General features: G+C 41.0%; 1 protein-coding gene across 1 annotated transcript; it reads right to left on the reverse strand.

Moving 5' to 3' along the window:
• Positions 1-9,598: 9,598 nt before the first annotated feature.
• Positions 9,599-19,619, reverse strand: setd3 (SET domain containing 3, actin histidine methyltransferase). Its single transcript, XM_053845996.1, has 13 exons — positions 19,511-19,619; positions 18,350-18,468; positions 17,696-17,788; positions 17,453-17,601; positions 16,378-16,450; positions 16,053-16,309; positions 15,569-15,627; positions 14,824-14,938; positions 14,655-14,729; positions 11,306-11,472; positions 10,878-10,963; positions 10,638-10,798; positions 9,599-10,522 (listed from the first exon to the last, which is right to left on the reverse strand). Exons 2-13 carry the CDS (start codon positions 18,450-18,452, stop codon positions 10,088-10,090), a joined length of 1,773 nt encoding a protein of 590 aa, XP_053701971.1. The 5' UTR covers positions 18,453-18,468; positions 19,511-19,619; the 3' UTR covers positions 9,599-10,087.
• Positions 19,620-21,745: the final 2,126 nt, after the last annotated feature.

Raw genomic sequence — 21,745 nt, forward strand, 5'->3', positions numbered from 1 at the left:
TCTCCGGGACAGGTGCTGAGGCTTCCCCTGCTTGCGTCGGGACATCGCCCTGGCATTTACACTTGCATCGCCTGGAAAGCGGAACCGGCCACAAACTGGCCCTGGACCAGCAGGTCACTGGTCAGCACCGAAGTGACTGTGAGCGCCCCTGAGTGCGTCCAGGAACCAGGTGACCAGAGCTTAAGGAGTGCAAAATATCAATCCTGTAGAGCGGTGGGGGGTTCTTCGTCTGCGCTGGCACCACTTCAATCTTCCCACAGTGACACCGCCGCTGGGTTAAGAGCGAAGTGTCGCGCACTTCACCAGCGCGTGTGAGCCTCTGTGTGATTCTGCTCCGCGCTCAGGCTTCATCAATCGAAGAAGACTCGAGTTCAGATGCGGTAGTGACGTTCTGTGCACGAAAAGAAGGGACAGTAGATGCTAAAAGCCCTGGGGGCGACGCGTGGCGGAGTTCACGTGTATTTACACACGCGCCATGTCGCACGTCGTGTGTGCGTGTATTAGGATGGTCTCGACGGTCGGTGACGCGTCTGTCTCCGATGTCCCGACGCTTCCGTGAGTGTGATAGCGAACCGAGCTTACTTATCCCCCCTTGAATTAATATCGTAAATGCACATTTCAAAAGTTTCTAAAATGATATGTCCATTGCCGTTCATTCAAAAATAGGTTCATTTAATCTTTTGGCAAATTGGTAAGAGTGAAAACACGAATTCATTGTCAGATCGCGTTTTATTTTTCCTTAATCTTATTGTCCAACAATATAAGAGATTGAAGACGCACGTTCATCAGTAATGAATGTCTAATAAATGGCCATCTGAGCGCTTCCGTACTGAGCCATCCGTCTCCAGCTTCGTCCGCTTCAGACGCCTCCAGCTTTGTGTCACGCGAGCAGACTCTGAAATGTAAATTATTGTCTGGTCTTAAAGCCAGTGTGGCCATTGTGAAGGTGCGCAGCATGAATACAGGGACACGTACTAAACATACGCACGCGTGCACACGCTTGTCATCATTTATCACACAGAATGCATTTACTATGTATCATGCTAACTTCTTAGAATGTTACACTTGTACTTAGCACAAGTCATTTTGGAGCATCTCATCGTATGCGGAGTGTATTGAAAGTGTAATATAGAGTTAAAGGGTTATTACTTATTTCTTTTTTTTCTCGTTTGCTCTGTGGCACATCTACACAAACGCAGGGGTCGAACTGGTGCTCACTCTGTGAGCAATGCCACCTCGAATGACAACATAATTATGGTAAAAGCGTGGATGATACAATTGTGGCCATTAAACGTATTAAAAAAAAAAAAAAAAAAAACCTTTCAATAAACTGCAATAATAAGACAGGCTTTAAAAGTCATCAATAACATATTGACACAGAAATTCCGATTTTGGACTGGGGGAGGCTGCTGTCAGTAGCAAAGTTTGGTGATGGAGAGACTAATGTTTTTGTTATTTCTGCTTTTTTGACTCGTTAAGATAAAGGAAATTGTGTGCCATGCACGCAGTGACATCAACAAAACAAGCTAGGACAGCAGCCAATAGAATCTTCACTCATTCTCCAAAATTCACAAACATGATGCGTCCCACATGTCTGCCACAAGCAAATGGACTGCAATTGACAGATCCGCAAGACTGATCAGTAAACAATGAATGAACAATGAATAAATCAAAAACAAAGTTCCTCTGGGAGGATTCATACTCATTCATACAGTCAATGTTTTAAGTAATTCTCTTATCGATGGACACACTCTGTCCACAGTCCACTCTGGATGAGATGACAAGCCAGAAATAAAAAGACTGAATGGAGACATGCGTAATTATTAGTTAGAGTTTATCAAATGTTTGGATATGTATAGAACCAGTGGAATTGTGGCACATGGCAGAGTTGTCAAAATGATGGAATATCGCTGAGACAGGGGTGGAAACGTCACCGTGAACAATCAGACCAGGATAACATTCGACCACGAGTACCCACAGAAGGTGTATAATCACAGGAAGAAAAAAGTTACTATGACAATGAGGTTCGTGGAATTGAAGACTGTTTATTATAATTTCTTTTTAACCTAATTTGGTTTTATATTCTGTATTTCATTACATGCTGGATTTTCTTTGATTTTCATTACAAAAAATCAAAGCATCCAGCATATATTTAAAGTATACCTTGTAATAAGAAGCCAGATGAGCAGTCCTTCATCCTCAGTTAAAAAAAAATGGCCTGTGTTTCATTGACAATGCGCAGAAAACACAACATCAGTACTTTGGACGAGCTTCCTGTCCTTGCAAACCTTTTGCTTGTGAATTCGATGGAGGACGGGAGCAACATATCATGATACTACCCATTTCCTCCGGAAACATTTCATGGCACATTTGGCTAGTAGCTGTTCTTTGTACACTTCCATCATTTTCGTAAATATAGGACTGTTCTTTTTTTTATTGCGATAAGAAGCATCCCCTTTTGCATCTTTTTATTTAATTTTATTTTATTTGTTTGTTTTTGCAATGTCCTCTAACACATAAGTACATTGCATGACAAATTGTGTGGCATTTGGATTCCCACTTGTACTTTTTATTGGTCGCATTCGGTGTTAATTAGAGAAAGTGCATATGTCCTTTGTATTTCAATTTGATGTCCACAGTCGAACACGTAACAGGTAATATAAAACTGCAAAACCGCGAGGATCGAGAGCCTGACGTTAGGGTCGGCATACGATGCAACACTACCCTCTACTGGCCAGCCACAGTACTCGCCCTCTCGGCCATTTGGGCGGAAGGAAAAGTCGGTCTTGAAATACATGAAAGTGCAAGCTGCAACACAATGTGAGGGAGTGTTTTCTATTTTTTTTTTAATTTCATTTCACCGTTACTTCTAAATGGTTATTATAATCATTGGACTTATATTGCTTTGTATAACAGCAGGTTGACCTCTGTCAACATTTACATCTTCAATTAAATTTTAGTAAGGTTTCAGCAGCTAAGTTTTTTTTTTTTTAAAAAAAAGGCAAAACAGACTTGTTTATGATTTGTGTGGTCTGAAAAATGTGCGAGGATACATCACCTTTAAAAAAAATTTTTTTTTTTTGAGTTCTGCTTTGAGACTGATAATTCAGCCAAGTTCTGAAAGCGCTTCATGCCAGTAATATATATATATATATATATATATATATATATATATATCAGATATACATCAGAACAATATATCCATCTAAAATAGAAATGCCTCATTATTAGAAAAGATATTTAAATTATGATTTTAAAAAAATGTGTTTTGCTGTATATTCTTAGGTAAGTGTCTAACAAATTGAATTTCCGAATTCAGAATTGAATTTTGGTAAGTATCAGTCGCTGCAGCTTTTTAATTGTTACACTTAACCTATTTCTCTTTTAGGACACCTCACTTTCTCAGTTGTCCTTTCTTCTCAATCTCATTACTCCACATCCCTGTCAGATATCTGGCCTGACAGTCAGACTGCAGGGGAAGAGGGTCCGCTCTGCCACAAGACATCAAGTCAAACACACACAAACACCGTCCACCTGAGCAGCCAGGACCTAACCTACATAATCGGTGGTGTGGTCAAAGGGATCTTCCTCTCTCCTCCAGAGACAGGCTGGCAGGTCGGGAAGATTCTGGGTCAGGTTGCAAAGGTCTGATGAAAATTTAGAAGGACACTGATGCTGGGCCTCTTCTCTGCTAGCTGGTCAGTGGGTGTGCTGGGATCAGATCGAATCTGAACTGATTTGTCAGCTTGTCGTGACAAACCATGACAAAGATTGGATGTGTGTGTGTGTGTATGCGGGACTAGTGTCATCCTCTAATTTGATAATGACCCTTCAGATGAAATAAAAATAATGAAAAATGCATTCCTTTCGGAACATGGGCCATTGATGATTTGTTTCCACTCTCACAAAAAAAAAAAATTAAAACAAACTAAAACTTTAGCCCAACTGTCTTTCATTTTCATTTGCTTTAACGGTTTTTACGGCAGCAGTCGGAAATGTGTAGAGGCTCATTATTTTGATGCCCCAGAAATGTGTTTTCAAACCCACTCTTCCAGTCTTCTCTCTGTTCCAAAATCTCTGCACCCGTTGGGTGAAAAAACTTCAAAGGAAATGTGTTTATGCATTCATACAAAACAGTTTTCTGGAACTCACTGACAAAGGAAATAAGAGTCATGGTGGCTCAGGGGGACACACCCAAACGCTAGAATCGCTGGACTCGAAATGAGGGTAAGTTGACAGTGGTTTAATACAGTAGTATACAGAAAACAGGACACGAACAGGAAACGAGGAAACCAAGGATGTCGCCACCAAAATGCAGAGCAAGGATTAAAAGTCAAGCCTAAATAACATGGACAACAAAAACGCACTTGGATAAACTCACGAGGCCCAAATAACGAAAAGTGCTCGGTGGTGGAATAAACACGCACAAGGAGGAAAGCTAATGAGAGAAAACAAAGAGTGAGTTACAGAAACATAGGAAGCACACAGCTTAAAGTAAAAAAATAAAATAAAATAAAAATAAACAATAATAATACAAGTAGTAGTAGTAAATAAATAACACACAAACAACAAGTGCTGTTCATGAATTAATCAGACTGGCGGCCGAGTGGGGAAAAAATGTTCCTGTGACAGGAGGTTCTGGTTTGAATCGACCATATCCTCCTGCCAGAGAGAAGTGGAACAAACAGTCCATGACCAGGGGGAGAAGGGTCGGCTCGAGTGTCCGAGACAGTCGTCCCCAGGGAGTCAGGCACGTTGAGCTGTTGAAGTCTTCAAGGGAGAATCATATTGAAAAGCAGAGCTGTGTGTGTGTGTGTACTGTGAGTATTTATATGTGCAGATATACGTTTTTGTTTTTTGGTTTTTTGGTTTATGTTTATATACTTGATTTCAGGGAGTAGCAAGAGCAGCAACATTGTGGGTCTGGGGGACAGGCTGGCAGTGAGGTGCAAGTGCACAGGTCCGCCACAGGGGGGAGGCGACGGTGTGGGTCGCTTTGAACCAATTGCTTTCCAGATAAATAAATGCCAGGGAAGTGGCTGCACCGAGCGAGGACGACAACTTGACTTTGTCTCTGTTTGTTCGGTATTCATTGTTCCGAGGCATTCATTGAAACACTACAAGGCCCGGTGGCCATCCGGTTGCGCAACAAACATTTGGTGGCAGCGGTGGGATCAGAGGTGCTTATCAAAAAGTGAGATTGCAAAGATCAAGACACCGTGGAGTTGGAGAATCTGCAGGACCAATTGAGTGAGTCCCTGGTGCACTTCCAGTTTGAGCAACTGAAAGAGGAGTGTTTTCATGCAAAGATCTCTACTGAACGACAAACCAAGAAGCACGCACTGATCAGATTAATAAGCGAAGCAGCAGAGACAGCCATAGAAGAGGAGGAAGAGGAAGAAGCCTCTGCAAAGAAACTGGATGTTTAAAATGACTTCAAAACAATCAACAAATGTTTGGGTATCGCAGGACCACATCCCCCAGAAGTGACTATTGGAAGGAAATTTAAGATCAATGGGGCCAAATTTGATTCACCAGACAGAAATGGGACTGAGGAAAAATCACTGTGAAGCAGAGATTATTGAAGCAGTGGCAAGAGCCATAAGTCCAGGTTTGATTCTGCGAGACGTGTTGGAAATCAAGTCAGGACTCACTCTTTCTCAGTTACGCACCATATTAAAGGGAGGACTGATTTATATCATCGCTTGATAAACATCATGGAAGCTGAAAGTTTCTTTGAGGTGTGTGAACTGGCTGAGTGAATGACAATGTAAAACATCAGCTAAAATGTACCTTGATGATGACAATGTCACAGATGACGTTTTGACTGAGAAGCTCAATGGAGCAGCTAGCCTTGAATGGGAAAGACAACAAAAATTCCAAAAGATGACTAAAGAATTGAAAGTGAGAGAAATCAAAACAGACACACAACCGCGAGCTCCTAAAAGTGATCACTCGGTTAAAAGGAGAAATGGAACAAATCAAAAGAACTATGAGAGAGTCCACAAGATCATCTGGTCAGCAGCGAACAAGCAGGAAGCCGGCTGGTAAAAATTGCAAAGACAACCATCGGGAACAACAATGTGACCATTGTTTTAAATGTGGTCAGAGTGGTCATCTGTCCCGTGGATGCAGAGTTGAAAGGAGAGTTACAATGAGACCCGGACAAGTAGACATCTAACCAATACAGTGATAACTACACTTACAGCACCTGCTGCGAAAGATCACAATCAGAATCAGAATCACATTTATTGCCATGGTCAGTGGGGATCCCACCAACTAGGAAAGTGTGTTGGGATAAAATAAAATAAAATAAAATAAAATAACAAAGGCTGATCACAAATTCAACAGTCCTACGGCCGAGGAGAAGAAGCGGTTCCTGTGACGGGAGGTTCTGGTCTGGATGGACCGTAGCCTCCTGCCAGAGGGAAGAGGAACAAACAGTCCATGTCCAGGGTGAGAAGGGTCGGCTCTGATCCGTCCTGCACGTCTATGGGTCCTGAGGGATACAGGTCCCGAAGAGGTGGCAGGTTGCAACCTATCACCTTCTCAGCAGAACGCACAATGCGCTGCAGTCTGCTCTTATCCCTGGAGGTGGCGCTGTTGTACCAGACGGTACGGTAGGAGAGCAGCCAGCGAACGTGTACCAGGTAGTTACTGATAGTATCAGGAGTCTGGAGGCCAAAGTGGCCGCACAAGAAATGGAGAAAATGTTGCAAGGAGTTGAAGCAGTTACTGTTAGTCTGATGTCCCCGAAACGAAAAGCATGGTTACTCAGCTTGGTCGGAAAAAAATGCATGATTACTTGTTTGATAGATGGGGTTGAAACTAGAGCTTTGTGGGATACGCGGTCACAAATTTGACAAGGGAGAATAAACCAATACCAGCTGGAAAAATCCAAGCAATTTAGTGCAGTGTAAGAACAGGTAAAGTCCCAGACAGACAAGACATTTTGTTTGAACCTTGTACTTTGGGACAACTACCAGATGGGGTTAAGAGTTCTGCAGCTACGTAGAGGAAGCTGGTCACGTGTCAGTATTACAGTAAAAAATAATACAACACATGGCATTATGTTGTATCCGAGGACAATACTTGGGAGAACACAGAGACTTAAAACCATTTACCCAGCTGACACAAAACAAGTTAATATTGACAAGCAGGAACTGCTGGGATTTGAAACAAATACATTTTCTGTCCTCGATCAAGGAAAAGCTTATCACCAGGGTTTCCTTGACCAGTCAAGCCGACCCCTCAACGCCCCACTGCACCAGCAGAGTATCAGAGATCGATGGAGGAATGCTTCACTGGCCATACCTGGATGACAATTTAGTCCAGTCCAAGTCATTCGAAGATCACCTAACTGACCTGAAGAATGTTCTACATCATCATCAGAGTCACTTAGTTGTCACCCAGAAAAATGTGAACTACTATAAAAATCAGGTGAGATTTCTGTGGAGACTGGTCACAAAAGATGGTCACACAATGGACCCAGCAGGTATTGCTCCAGTGCAGTCCTTGAAGCATCAACAACCTACAAACATTGGTGAATTGAGAAAGTTATTGGGGTTTATGTCATATTATCGCAATTACATCCCAAATTTCTCATGCATTGCCAAACCCTTATACGATCTTCTTTCCATACAGTTACAGGAAAACAACAATCATCCGGAAAAGATGGAAAGACGCAGAAGGGGGTTGGCCAGTTACCATCATCTCACCAGATCACGTGGTCAGAACAACACCAGCAGGTCCTCTGTCAGTTGACTGATTTCCTCTCCAAGCCTCCAGTGTTACAATATCCTGACTTTGAACAACCTTTTATTCTACATTGTGACGCGTCACAAGAAGGACTTGGTGCAGTTCTCTATCAGCAACAGCAAGGAAAACTGGTTGTGATCACATATGGATCAAGAATCCTTGCCGCTGCAGAGAAAAACTACCACCTACACTCAGGAAAACTAGAATTCTTAGCAATGAAATGGGCAATATGTGAGAGATTTAGAGATCTATCCAACTTGACTTTGTGTTTGTTCCATATTGAAGAGGCATTCATTGAATCACTACAACGCGGTGACGATCTGGGTGCGAAGCATAAAAGACAGAGTAAGTCCCACTGTTTAAATCGCAAAATCATGAGATGTTTTGTACTGCTGAGTTTGAAATTACATTTCCATCGCCGTTCAATGTTGCTGTTGACGCCTGTCAGTCTCTGACTCACAATAGCCTTAGCCGTCGGTTCCTCTATGTCAGTGTTTTTCAACCTTTTTTGAGCCACGGCACATTTTTTACATTGGAAAAATTTTGTGGCACACCACTAACCAAAAATGTTACAAAATGACACTCTGTATAGTATATTTAATTACAATATAATTTCTCAATTTATTTATACTCAGTCAGTGTGAAACCTGGGCCTGTTTAGATGAACACAAAGCCGATATCCTGGCAGGAATAGAAGAAAGACACACACGAAGCTCTTCTTCAACAGCGCAGGTGCATCACTAATTCTCTTGGAGGAACGAGGCAATCAGCTACGTGTTGCCACACGGACAAATATTACATTACTCTGCCAGCCTTTACAGCACGGACACTGGACAATGACATAATATTTGCAGAAAATTATTAATAAATGTTAATTTAAAAAAAAAAGTGATATTGGATAATTTCTCACGGCACACTAGTGTGCCGCGGCACAGTGGTTGAAAATCACTGCTCTATGTGACAGCCCATTTCTTCTTTTTGATAGTTCTGCTCTTACTTTCTAGTTGCAGTTCACGTCATTATTCACTGATATTGCTGTTTCCACCACTTCAGTGCACCTGTGTTTGGTACTGTCAGTGACGTCAAAGCATTTATGAGAACCCATGTATTTTATGGTACTATATGGAAACAGAAATCTTCTGAAATCTTTGTGTACATTTGTTTGCTGTTGATTAAACACGAGAGCTCTTTGATTTTGACTGTTTTCAGTAGTATTCACCCTCTTTCAATAACTGTTGAATCTAAGTCACATTTTGCAATGCAGAAAGGTAGATGAAATATAATTGTGTTTATTCAATATGATTGACTTTGAACCCAAAATGTTTCATACATTTGTTTTTTTAAATAAAAATGACCCTTCGTTGCTACTCATCTTGCTGAAATCCATTTACTTCTATTTAAATCCAGTGTAAATAGAGTTAGTGTAGAAGATGGCAGAAGTAAGGAGTTTTGACATTTCTAATCTATCCTGATTATTCGTGACAGAAAATATAGGTCTACCCAGCATGAAAAGTGGTGGAATCTGAACCTTATCAAATCTATTTAAAAGTTGGACTGAAGATGTCTTAAAGCATAGTAGACAGGTTTGATTTGAAACACTATCACTGAACTTGTGAGCTAACACAGCATCGCAGTTCACTCTATTTGCCACATAATTCCCTGAGGCAATGTGAAGCTTTATGAGGAAGAGGGAAAAGGTCTGACTGCCCTCATATAGTAGAACAAATTGGATGACAGGACTTGGAAAAGAACTACGCCACTGTCGACACAAGAAATGGACATGCAAGTAAACAGCTTCCAATTGTCTGTGACAGTGAACTGGACTTTCAACACAGATAAGGAATGGAAGACATAAGCAGTGAAAATACTTTTAATGACCTGTTTACCGTCCTTATAAAAGACCATTAATCTGCTGTGAATTAGAGCACTTTTGTTTCATTTTGCACAACGAAAGCAGGTAATCGATTTTGATTGTCAACCATAAAACAAACATACGCACACCCACACACACACGCAACTACAGTTTATCACCCGGTAACATTTTTTTGGCTTTCAGAGAGTAACATCACTCACATGGCATTTTCCTACAGGCTGCACTCCAATGTTCCTGCTGTAACAGTGGACACTCGCAGATGGTCAGCTGATGTTTCTGCACAGATGGACTAACTTCACATAGCAACAACCCATACAGGCCAGACAGGAGGGATAAATGGTGATAAAAATTCAGTAACTTTTATCCGAACATTTGACTCCCATGGCACAAAAACAAATAAATAATAGGAGCTGTCTCAATAACATGGAGTGTAATTTGCTGTGGATTGCATTAAGTTCAACTGGCATTGTCTTTCTGAGTAGCAGCTGAACTTTTATTCAAGTCCAAAGCACTGTTATTGCTACCATTGGCAAGTTTGCCTTGCATTTGCACATGGTTCCCCTCCAAATTCAGCTCATGCTGGGCGTCCTCTCCATGCGGGAAGAGGCTACGCTCCTCACCCCGAATCTCCAGGCCTTCCTCCACCTCCTCCAGCTTGTGCAAGACAATGGGAAGCTTCGAGTCCCCATCATTGTTCTCTAGCAAGGCAATGTCACTACCCTCATACACTGGCAGGGGGGCTAGCTCGGCAAGCTTTTGTTCAAAGTACAAACGTTTAGTTCTTCCAAATGCTGACGCCTTCTGCAGGACCTGCTTCTCAGCCAGACGAAGCTGGATTGCTACACGAGAGTTAGGAGACAGGTCTGGTTTCTTAAGCAGTGATCGGTCCTCCTGTAATAAAATGAATAAACAAGTAAATCCTCTGATTGTAAATCCTTTCCATCATTTGAAAACAATGGGTTAGAGAGAGAGACAGTGAGAGAATATCTTGATAGCCTCTCCTCACCTCAGATGTGGTCTTGTAAGTCTTGAGCAGCAGAGCAGCCCGAGTCTCGAGGAAGGTCCAAACCTTAATCTCATTTTCCCAGCTCACTGGATAGTCACTGTTGCACAGAGTGAATATCTTTTTAATGGCACCATTTCCCAGCAGGCAGTCTTTCAGTTCCTCTGCAAAGATAGATTTTTATGTTCATATATTCACATATATACATGTATGTCACATGAGTTCAGTCTGAGTCCGACTTACCCTCTGTCATGCAGAAGACTCTAAGGAAGGCAAGAAGCCGTGCTGAAATAAGTGGTTCATTGCAGTGTAATGCAAAGATACAAGATCTGGAAAATATAAGACACAAATTCATTGAGAGTAGCAAACATCCAGAAGAACTGCCCATTACAGGGATAACAACAGGAACAAGTGAGTAGACACTATGCTCTCAATGAATTGCTTTTTGACCCAGGTGGAACCACGGTGTCAGTGGAAACACTTTGGTTCGTTCAAGGCTATTCCAGGCCAAGCGATATTCTTGTAGGGAATAGCTTAAAATTAACCTGCAGCCCTGTAGCCACATGCGGCTCTTCAGCCTCTTTAATGTCCTGCAGCATCTGAGCGCTAAGGGAATATTTCTTCAAATATCCCATGTGTTTCGATTACATGAAAGTACATGAAATACTTACGCAGGAATGCTGGCTCGGGCAAGAACTTCTGCCTTCATGGCATAAAGCCTTTCACTCTTGCTGACGCCCAGCTTGATCTTGACGCGATCGTGACTGTTGTCTTGAAAGAAGAAGCCATTGTGAATGACGAACTCTGCATTGGATCTTGTTCCGTAGAAGATGTAGATCTATTATAAAACCACAGATGGAATTAAAGTGTTAAAATGTCAAAATTAAACAGTATAACATTTTCCCAGCACCACAGGTTGAGAAAACAATCAACAGTATAAATGACATATTTCAGTAAGTTCAACTTGTCAGGTAAACCCATTTTAGAGACCCACTTAACACAGAAGTCAGCCTTCAATTGTATCAAATGGCATAGCATATCCTGACGCTTGATGTAGCGCTTCACCGGTCTGTAAAACAAATTAAAAAAACAGTTGTGGTAAAGGTTATGGCATGCAATGCACACCGGCTCTAAAGTCACACTTTGAATTAAAAACTCATATTCACACAAAAGGAATGACAGAATATATACCATGTGAATTCACGCACACGCGCACACACGCACGCACGCACGCACGCACGCACGCACGCACGCACACAAAAAACTACACTCACTGTCAAGTCACACAATTACTCTGTATTCATAAAACACTCTTTCCTCTTGGGAATTTGAATGATCCGTGTTCAGATTTCATACTTCAAAGGGGACCAAATGACACGGTAAGAGGACAACTGCCGATCACTTGAAAACAATTGTAGATCTTCAGTGCTTTTGACCATGACGTTCCACTTCTTTGTCAATTAAGCAACAACTTCTGAATGTGTAATATCTGTTGGGGTCTGGTAGATTTCAACATTATTATCTTCAAACCGAACTCTCAGCTTCACAGTCAAGAAAATACATGCCTCTTCCATCATGTCCAGGAATTTGTTTCTCATTTTTTCTCGTCTTTCTCGACCTTAAGTGAGTAATCGTGGTTGAATGCCATCCTGGTCTAATCATTTGACAGTGACATTTCCCACCTGCCATGCTGCCCTGGGAACCTTGATTCTCATTAATCTCAGCTAGGGATGGGCGATTATGGACAAAAAATTATAACTATAATTGTTGTAATTTCGGCAGTAATAAGAATTATCACGATAAATACATTTTTATTCTATTCCATGTGTTGCACACACTACACAGCTCTCTAGGATGAAACTTAATAGTGAAGTTTGTGTCCAACACCATTATTTGTTTATGTTTAAACATAGTAGTTTTCCAAGTGTTGAGATGAGAAATTCAATGTTTTACATCTCTCATAGAAACTGCTCGTGTTTGACAGACTGATGTACCACTTTTATTTGGGGGTTAAATTGAGACGTCTGTCTGCCATATCTCATGCCTCTCAGTTTACTTTAACTGTTGACACATTTCCCAGATGCTGTTGAAGAAATATTAGATAATATATTAATAATAAAACTTAATAAAGTAATGATTTAGTCATATTCTATTCTTGAAATCATGAGCCAAACTGTCAGTCCTTTGTCTTGTGTTCTTTTCTCTCTCCTAAAATGGTTGTTTCTCATTGTCTTATTGGAGATTTCACTAATATTTCCACCATTTTAGAATTTGTTGATGGACCCTGCCAGGTTATAACATTAGCACTGCCTATGAGAGTGTGTCCCCGATCAGTGAACCTTGGATGCGCCTGATCAATTGCTGATCACAATCGTTGAGCCATCGATCGGAGCATCCCTTGCGGTGCTGCTACGAATGAAAAAACCGTCTAGAGACAGACGCTTGTCATCCGGTTTGAATCCAAAATACAGCCGCACAACCAAATGTGAGCCTTCGTTGAAACATGTTCACTTCTGAACATCTGAATCGCCGAACCAGTTTGTCATCCATATTCCTTCAGTTTCTATCCGGTCGCTGAGCGATCCAATCACTAGAGACTTAACGCACGAGTGAAACACATGACTACAAGGCGCTTCGTCATTGGCTGAAGGTGAAGCCATGATCATCGTGGGAACTCGGAAAGTGTTGGCTTGTAACGCTCCTTGGGAGCATAAAATTCATAAAGGAAAGTAGCATTTGTGACGCAAATCCACTCGGTTTGTAAAACAAATGCGAATCAAACTTAACTGAAAATTAAATCAGACACAAGTGAATCAAAATTGCGATTTTTTTTTTTTAAACGATTTATCATGCAAGGTGCATAGGTCTAATTGGGACCACTCAATCTAATAAAATAAACACAGATTCAGAGACTCAGAGTCTACCGGCGTCATTATCAAATGTTTCCTAGATTAAAAATAAGTTTAAAACTACAATTGTGAACTAAACTCCACCACACTCTCCACAACTGTCACACGCCAGCGTTGTCAGTCAAACGCGGCGGAGCTGGATAGCATGCAAGTCCAATTCAGCGAGTGTGCCGCATGTTTGTGAAATTTATCATGAGGTGCAGAATTGTGGATCGTAGAGATAGTTTTTGGCGGTATATTGTGTACGATAAGTTCTTGCCCATCACTACTTCCAGCAAAAATTTCACACAGATGGGTTTGAGGCCTTGCACCCACAGCATGCCTCCGGCCAATCTACTGCGTAGAGTCAACAAGAATATCCCCCTTTGTATCCCACTTTGTCCTTGACTTGAAAAACGCTGTATTAAATACATGCATGCCAAAATCAATTGATGATGAATGAAATTGAAGCACGATCAAGTTTAACTGTTCCTCTTTGTCTTGTAGTGAACTGTCCCATCTGTGATTTGTGCTTCATTTGGAAAACAGACTTCCAAAAAACCTTCCAGAGATTTTTAGTCCAAGATAGTCTGGACTATTGTCACATCCTCCCATGTCCAACCAAAAAGAATTGATGGTAAACCCACTGAGAACCCCTAGATTTGGAGCACAGAGGATTTTCCTGGGCTGTCAGTCAGTAAAATCCACACAATTCTTGGTTTCATGGGCCAGATATTGTGTTGCCATCAAATATGAAACAAAATCCACAGAAGGAAGGAACACAGCATCTAAGGTTCAGACCATAGAAATTGCCCAAACCATTGCCCTACGACAAAGGCTTAGACTGAAGTTTTATGATGTAGAAAGACCCAACCATTGACCTCAGTTCAAGATGTTTTCCATTGCATCAGCAGGCTGTAGCTTCTAGTTTTTCAAGTCTTCAAGTTCAAGTGTCTTTTATTTCAAACACAGGGAATTATCCATTATGATTACCAGTATTTAACAGGAAAAAAAATCAATGCAATGTACAATCTGGAATTCCCCTTTAAAGCTAGGACACTTTCTGTCTTGCCGAAAGGCAATGGAATCATCACATATTATTTAGAGCAATTGTGTTCGAGTGTTACTCCACCTGTTCTTTTGCCTTGTAGTCCTGCAATGCAACACATTCGCATCGATCATCCTCCAGGTTGTAGCCAGTGGTGATCTGTAAGACAACAAGACTTTTTATCAAAGATTTCCACATTTGTTCATGTTGGCCAGCACAAAAAGGTCAGCAAGCATTTGCTATGTTAGCATACCAGTCCATTTGTGTGGTTACACATATCCCAAAGTGGAATGAGGGCCTGTGTAATGTGGTTTCCATCCTCCGTGGGAATCTGGTTCTGACGGGTCATAACTGAGGATACGGCCCACCTGGGGTGCAGCAGAAAGAAAGTAACAGACATTATTTATTGATGATAAATATTAAAGTTCAGGTTGCTACATTGTTCACATATAAGTGTTTAATACAGGCTGAGAGTTTATAATAGGCAGCCACTAGCAGCAGAGGGAGTCTCACCAGCAGGAAGCATTTCATTTTTCTGCGAGATAAGGCAATGTGTAATTAGCATGTGCTCTCTGCTCGCTCACTCACGTGTGCACATTGACTAGAGACCCTGATGGGAGCAACAGAGGCAGATAGGAGGACATGTGCAGCTGTGCAACCATGTTTAGAAATTATATGAAATTTTGATACATGAGGTTTGTTTCATGTCAGTTAACTTACATCTGATATGAACTGGCTTGTGCAAGCGTGTGTGTGTGTGCGTATGTAAATGCATCCTGCCTCCATCTGGTTAAGAACTCAGCAAAACTTCCAACAGGTCCTTGGAGACAGCAAGCAAATCACTCCAGTGTCAGATTCACAGCACTGGCTCACTTTAGAATCAATGTCAAGATTTTATTAATAACTTATTAATAAAAACAATTTAAGCTCATTTTTGCCTGCCCGTTGACCACATTGGAGATATTATATATGTATTATTCCTCTGTACACAAACTGACCTGTAGTCATCAAACGTAAAGCTGTCCTTCAGGGGTAGTTTACTGGCTGCAGGGTGAGTCTGGGAAGACAGAGGAGGTGGTCAAGAAAAGACAGTAAACTAGTAAGAAGAATTGGACGACTCAAGTATGGTGATTGAGATATGGTGCTTGTGTAAATAGCCGTCAGCAATGCTTAAAAAGAAAAACTATTATTGAGACCCTCACGAATCATCACAAGCACAACACTGCCTCCTATTGGGGAAAAACCTTTGCACATCTCAGGCATGATCTCATGTTCTTGTTCATAGACATTTTTTTAGTTCCCAACCATTTTTTTTACATTTCTTTTGAAATCACAACTTCTCTTGGTTTGTATTGCTCGGTACATTAGTAACAGGAACATAATATAACATAATAGGAGTGTCTTTATTCCATATGTATTTTTCTGGGGATTACTTTGGACTCTATAGATGATGTATAGCACAAGATTTTTCAATTGCCTTACCTGTGCCAATTTGTAGAAGTAGGCATACTGTCGTGCTGTGTTTTTATACTGGCTTAAGACATCCTGCACAGCTTGAGTGCCCAACAACAACTGCACCTCCTCCTGTTGATAGTAGAGCGGTGTGTCGTACTCCAGAGGAAGACTCCGGATGTATGGCAACCAGTAGGATGATGGGTTCATCCGTTCACACAGCAGGTGGAGAGCAAGTGTCACATTGCCCATAGCTTGGAGGATGCGGTCTTGGCTGTGCATCGGGCCTAAGTGACCAAAGAAAAATAGTGAAATGAAATTTAAGTTCAGGATCAGTTCCTAAAAATGTCCTTACCAAGAACAGAATCCTTTGCCGACTCTACTGTCATGAGCATTTTTCGAGGGATCCACAGGAAAAGCTCCTCAGCCTGCACACACAGATTGTAAACACAAAGGAACATAAATCACAGCTTCAACATTAAGTGCCCCCTCTCAGATTTCTAGTAGTTATGTATTGTATGTCACCACTTTCATTAAGATGCATCTGACTTACCTCCAAGTAAATCCATGAAGCCTTTTGTGGCTCCACCACGTGAGGACATTGTGTTACCAAAGGTGGTAAGAGGACATATACGTCTACACAAATGCAATAATTTCACAATTCTTCTGAAGACTTTGTAGATGCAAAACAAACAAAACTGGAATAGTAATTGTGTGTATTTTTTTCCAATTGATGTCATGCAGATGTATTTAACTGTCTGTTCCAAATAAAAAATAATAAAAAAGAAATCAAAATATTACAAATGACAAAGAGTAATACTACAAAGAGCAGCAATTCCATAGAGGGTGTTCACCCCACCCAACAGCATGGCCTGCCTACCATGAAGGCCACAACAATTCAAGTAAACATTGTGCAACATTCCAATCAACATGGTAGAAAGTGCCTGTTTCCTGTAGAATAGCTCTGGAACTTGTTATTTTATCTAATCAGCCCAAATACCGTCCCATTAATTTCCCACTTACACATCAACATGTCACTTCTCTCTCCTCTCTGTGTACCGATTCATCCTCATCTCCATCTTCTAAGCTCTAAGCACGAGTCTTAAATCAACAACGCAGGAAGGCAGCAGTATGGTAGCCTCAAGTGGATAAAATGTAAGTCTCACAATAGATGGATTCCTGAGGTCCATTAATCAGTTTGGGAAAAAAATAAATAATAAATTGTAATAAAATTGTAAAAGTTGCTTCAAAATCTTGATGTCCATCATCTTCAACTGAGTAATGTGACTTCAATGTCAGGATGGAACAGTGTCAGTTTAATTGTATGTGAAGATTCTAGACATTTATTTTGAAGACAATACATTATTATTCAGTTAAACATATATTTAAAAAAAATCAAGATTTGATTTTGAGGCATGCCAGGATCTCACCTTTATGTCGCGAGTTGCTTGGAGCCCATAGCCCTCAGGTCCAAAATTGGCAATTGTGAAAGAGTCACACGGGGCCCCATTCTCCTCAGCCCAAGACATTAGCTCTCGGAAGGAGTCTTCCCTGTTCCCCTCAAACACCACAGACATGCCTGCAAGGCAAATATGAAGCCATCTCAAAAGCTACTGCCAAAAACACGCCAAGATGAAAAAATACAGTGTTTCTGACGTCTCACTAGAACTCACCCTTCTGCTTTTTTCGGATCTTCTCCACCAAACTTCGGATCTGCAAGTATTCTTCCCACTCTTTCTCACCGGCTGGTGTCACAGTGCTGCATTCTGTTAAACATGATGACCAGGTTGTTCACATAAAATTGAACTTATACTTTTACGACAATATATGGCCTTCAATTTTCTCAAACAGACAGTATGGTTAGTAAAAGCAAGGATGATATGAACACATCTAAAACTGCAGATTATTTTTAGCGCATGGTGCTTAATGTTTCATTGAAAAACAGTTAAATCATGGCGACTGATAAACAGACTGCATATTCAAATGTCAGGTATTATTTTAATTGTTCTCCTCAGTGCTTTTAGCAATGAAGGGGCGATTCATCCCATCAGTCTGGGATGACTCCGCCTTTTATGGAAGACTGTTGAGGAGCACTTTTAAGGAGGCACAATGTGCTCTGCCACTCTGCAAGTTGCACATCATGGAGACACTGGCGAAAAAAATCTTCGGGGGAGCCCTCCAGGAAGCACATTCAACATTGTTAAGTACAGTGAATGCAAGTTATTTTCTCAAAAACAGCACACCTGAGGAAGCATCCATGTGACAATATGATGGGAGAACAGTTCCATAATATCCAACAAATCAATGGAGATTAAAAAGAAACTTACTCTGCAGCAGTTCAGCAACCAAGTTCATTATCTCCTTGGGGGAAACCACAGTGCTAGCTCCAGACCCAAATTTCTGAGTCTTAACACGACTTTTTTTCCCCATGATGTTGAACGGAGATCTGCATGACACATCACAATCTAGGTTAGGGTTAACCAGTTGGACTCACCACTGAATTGCATTTGTTTCAGTAAAATATCATAAACTATTATACCAAAATGTCAAACATTGTTATTTCAGACAAACAATCTTGACTTTTGGTGACTCAAAACTTGCTGTGTGAATATATACTGGGCTTCCAAATAATGTATACACCTTTTAGTGGGTGATTACTCAATTGTTTTTTTCTTTACAGATTGAACGTGATGAACCAATTGATGATGGCCATTCTAAATATGAGACCTGTAGTATTCAATGATTGGAGAGCAACCATTGAAAGTGAACGCCATGAACACCAAGGGAATTACTTTATGATGTGAACTATTCCATCACTCCGTGCTGTTGGCAGTGTCTGGACCAGAACTGGCATCAGTTTGAGAACAGACGGTGACAAAACAATCGAATGACGTTCGTAAATACTTTTACAAGTTGAAAATTAAACGAATTATAATAATAAACTCGTGCCTTTTTGGAGGTATGGATATGTTGTGTGTGTGTGTGTGTGTGTGTGTGTGTGTGTGTGTGTGTGTGTGTGTGTGTGTATTTATTTATACGCATGTTACAAATAAAAACTGGCTATTCAGGGTGGCAGCGTAGACGCGCAACACCAGCTGCCTCTCCGGGAACAGTGTCTTCCACAGGTTATTTGCAGCTTTCAACATTTCGGCCAACACCCACGTTGGTAAGGCGGAGCCGTGGTCACGCTATTGGAGGAAAGGCGCTATCGTTGCGGACTTACTGTGCACACAACCGTTAAAGCTAAGGACTTCACCGAGACACACAGACACCTCCTTCGCCTGTCGTAAGAGGCGATGCCGTGCTAGCCGTTAGCCTCTCAAGTTGCTAAGCTGTCAAGTCATTCAGGATCAACGACGCTTTAACAGTGTTCTGAACGACAAACAATGTACACTATACCAAAACAACCCAATGCATGGAAAGCAAAAACACGCACATACGAAGACTTCTAAGGTTAAAACAACCAAATCACTTTTATCCACTCCTACCTCTTTTTAAGTGACAGCAGCAGAAACTATTTCTGCAGCGACAACAAGCTTGTGAGTGTCTGAGCGACTGATAGGTCCGCTCATTAACCCCGCCCACAAAAAGAGTCCCAGTATCGTGTATTTTGATTGAATGTTGAGAATAGAGTTCCCGTTGCTATTGGTTAAAATCAAAGCTGTATACCTCAAATACAGCGTTGCACCAATGACACTAGCAACGATCCAGAAAACGGATTTTATAATGATTATTTTGAAAACGGGAATGAAACTTCACATTTAAGATTCAACAGCATACGTCCCATTGTAGAAGCCAAATTCTACTGAAATGGCTAGTTTATCGACACAACAACGTGCTTATTCTTCAAAGGTTTATGCCTTCTTCTGTTAAGTCAAATTATTAAGTTAATTATTACGGAGCCCTGGAAGTGACATGCATGAGTTTATTTTTATTTTTGGATGTAACTTGCATTACTTTATTTTTTTTTATCTAGAGATAATAGTTATCTTGTAATATTTTTTTATCTCGAGATAACTTTTATCTCATGATAATTTGTATCTTGTTATGTTCTTAATGTTATGTATGTTGTTTTACTCTGAAATGCATCTGTAGTGTTGTAGTGTTGATTTTAGAGGAAGAAGAAATTGTGTAGCTTTATTTTGAACGTCCGTAAACTCGGAAGTTACAATTACAGCTGTTTAAACAGAGGAAGATGTGTTAGTTAAAAGTAACATTAAAAGTAATGTTAGTTACCTGAATGTAACTTCAATTCAATGAATATGGGCGATGAATACTGCATGTCAAAAGACATGCAGGTTGAATTCACTGACCCATCTAAAACTATCTGAGACTCCAACGTGGCCCAGAAGTTCGTCACGGTGGACCCTTCAGAAAGCAATGGCTGAAAGAGTGACAAACACATGATAAGCTGTTCAATGAATGTTACATTTATTCCCATTGTTCGTTGAATAGAAGAGAATTGCTAATCGTTAGCGCACTAGCTAGTTAGTATCAATGCTAACAGCGATTAGCCGCTTTAGCCAAAGCTGTCGTGTGAGATTGACACCATGCTTCACTTGACGAGATTGTTGGCTATGAAAATGTGCACTATATTTCTTTTTACTGTCATTTTTTAGTTTCACTCCAATTCAGGGCTAATCTGATCAAGTGGCTGTTGCTGAACCAGTCAATAAAAGGAGCAAGGACGCTCATTTCCTGGCTCTGAAAAAGGAGGCTTGCTGTTTATCCATATCCACACTTGGAACACATGAGGAGAACAGTAAATATCTCAAGATAGTTTTTATCTAGTGATCACCAGATTTTGTTCGTATTATGGAGCCCTGGAAGTGTCATGTCTGTGTTTATTTTTTGGATGTGACACGCATGACTTTTTTTTTTTTTTGACTATGTTTTGGACGAACGGTTACAAAGCCATTGGAGACATAGTGGTTACCAGTGACGTGCGGTGAGGTTTATGGCTGGTGAGGCACTGACTTCGTAACAATCAGATTTACGAACACATGAACCCTACAGAGTAGCTTATTATACGGCAGTTAATGGGTCATGTTTAAAAATCTCATATCAGCTTTGACATACAAACTGTAGTATACAAAAAAGCACAAAAAAAACAACATCACCAAAAAATTTTATTATGGTCTTACCTTTATTTATAAATGAAGTCAGAATGCAATAGCACCAAGATCAACTTGTGTGCATAACAGTGGGTAAACATGGCTTCCGGCACTTTTTTTTTAATTTTAGCTTGCGCACCATTTAGCTCTGAGGCCATTACAGCGACGCTGTCATAGGTCTGAACTACAACCTTGTCAACACAGCCGTACCTCTCCAGCACTCTCAGGATATACGCAGCAATGGTCGGAGCGTGTCTGTCCTCACTCGCGTCATCAAAGCCCAAAAAACGTTTTTAGCGCGATCTGGCTTTGAATGTGAGTGGTCGACCGCTCCTGTTTTAAGAAGCTTCTGAGCAAATTCTTCAGGTCACAATATCCCATTTGAGTCCAGACATTGTCACAAGACGAGAAAAGAAGGCAGGAAGAGCAGAACAGGCGGCTCCTTGCTGGACAGCCACATAGCCAACCTTTTCGTGTGTACCTCTCCGTTTGAAAAGAGCGGGTCTTCCGTCTCGTAGTCTGAAGCGAGAAGAATCCCTGGGATCACTAGTGCCCCCTACCATGAGGCAGGAGAACTGCGTGCCTCACTTTGTGGCATTTCGCGGCTGT

The sequence above is a fragment of the Synchiropus splendidus genome, chromosome 16 (genome assembly GCF_027744825.2).
Source record: "Synchiropus splendidus isolate RoL2022-P1 chromosome 16, RoL_Sspl_1.0, whole genome shotgun sequence".
NCBI lineage: Eukaryota > Metazoa > Chordata > Actinopteri > Syngnathiformes > Callionymidae > Synchiropus > Synchiropus splendidus.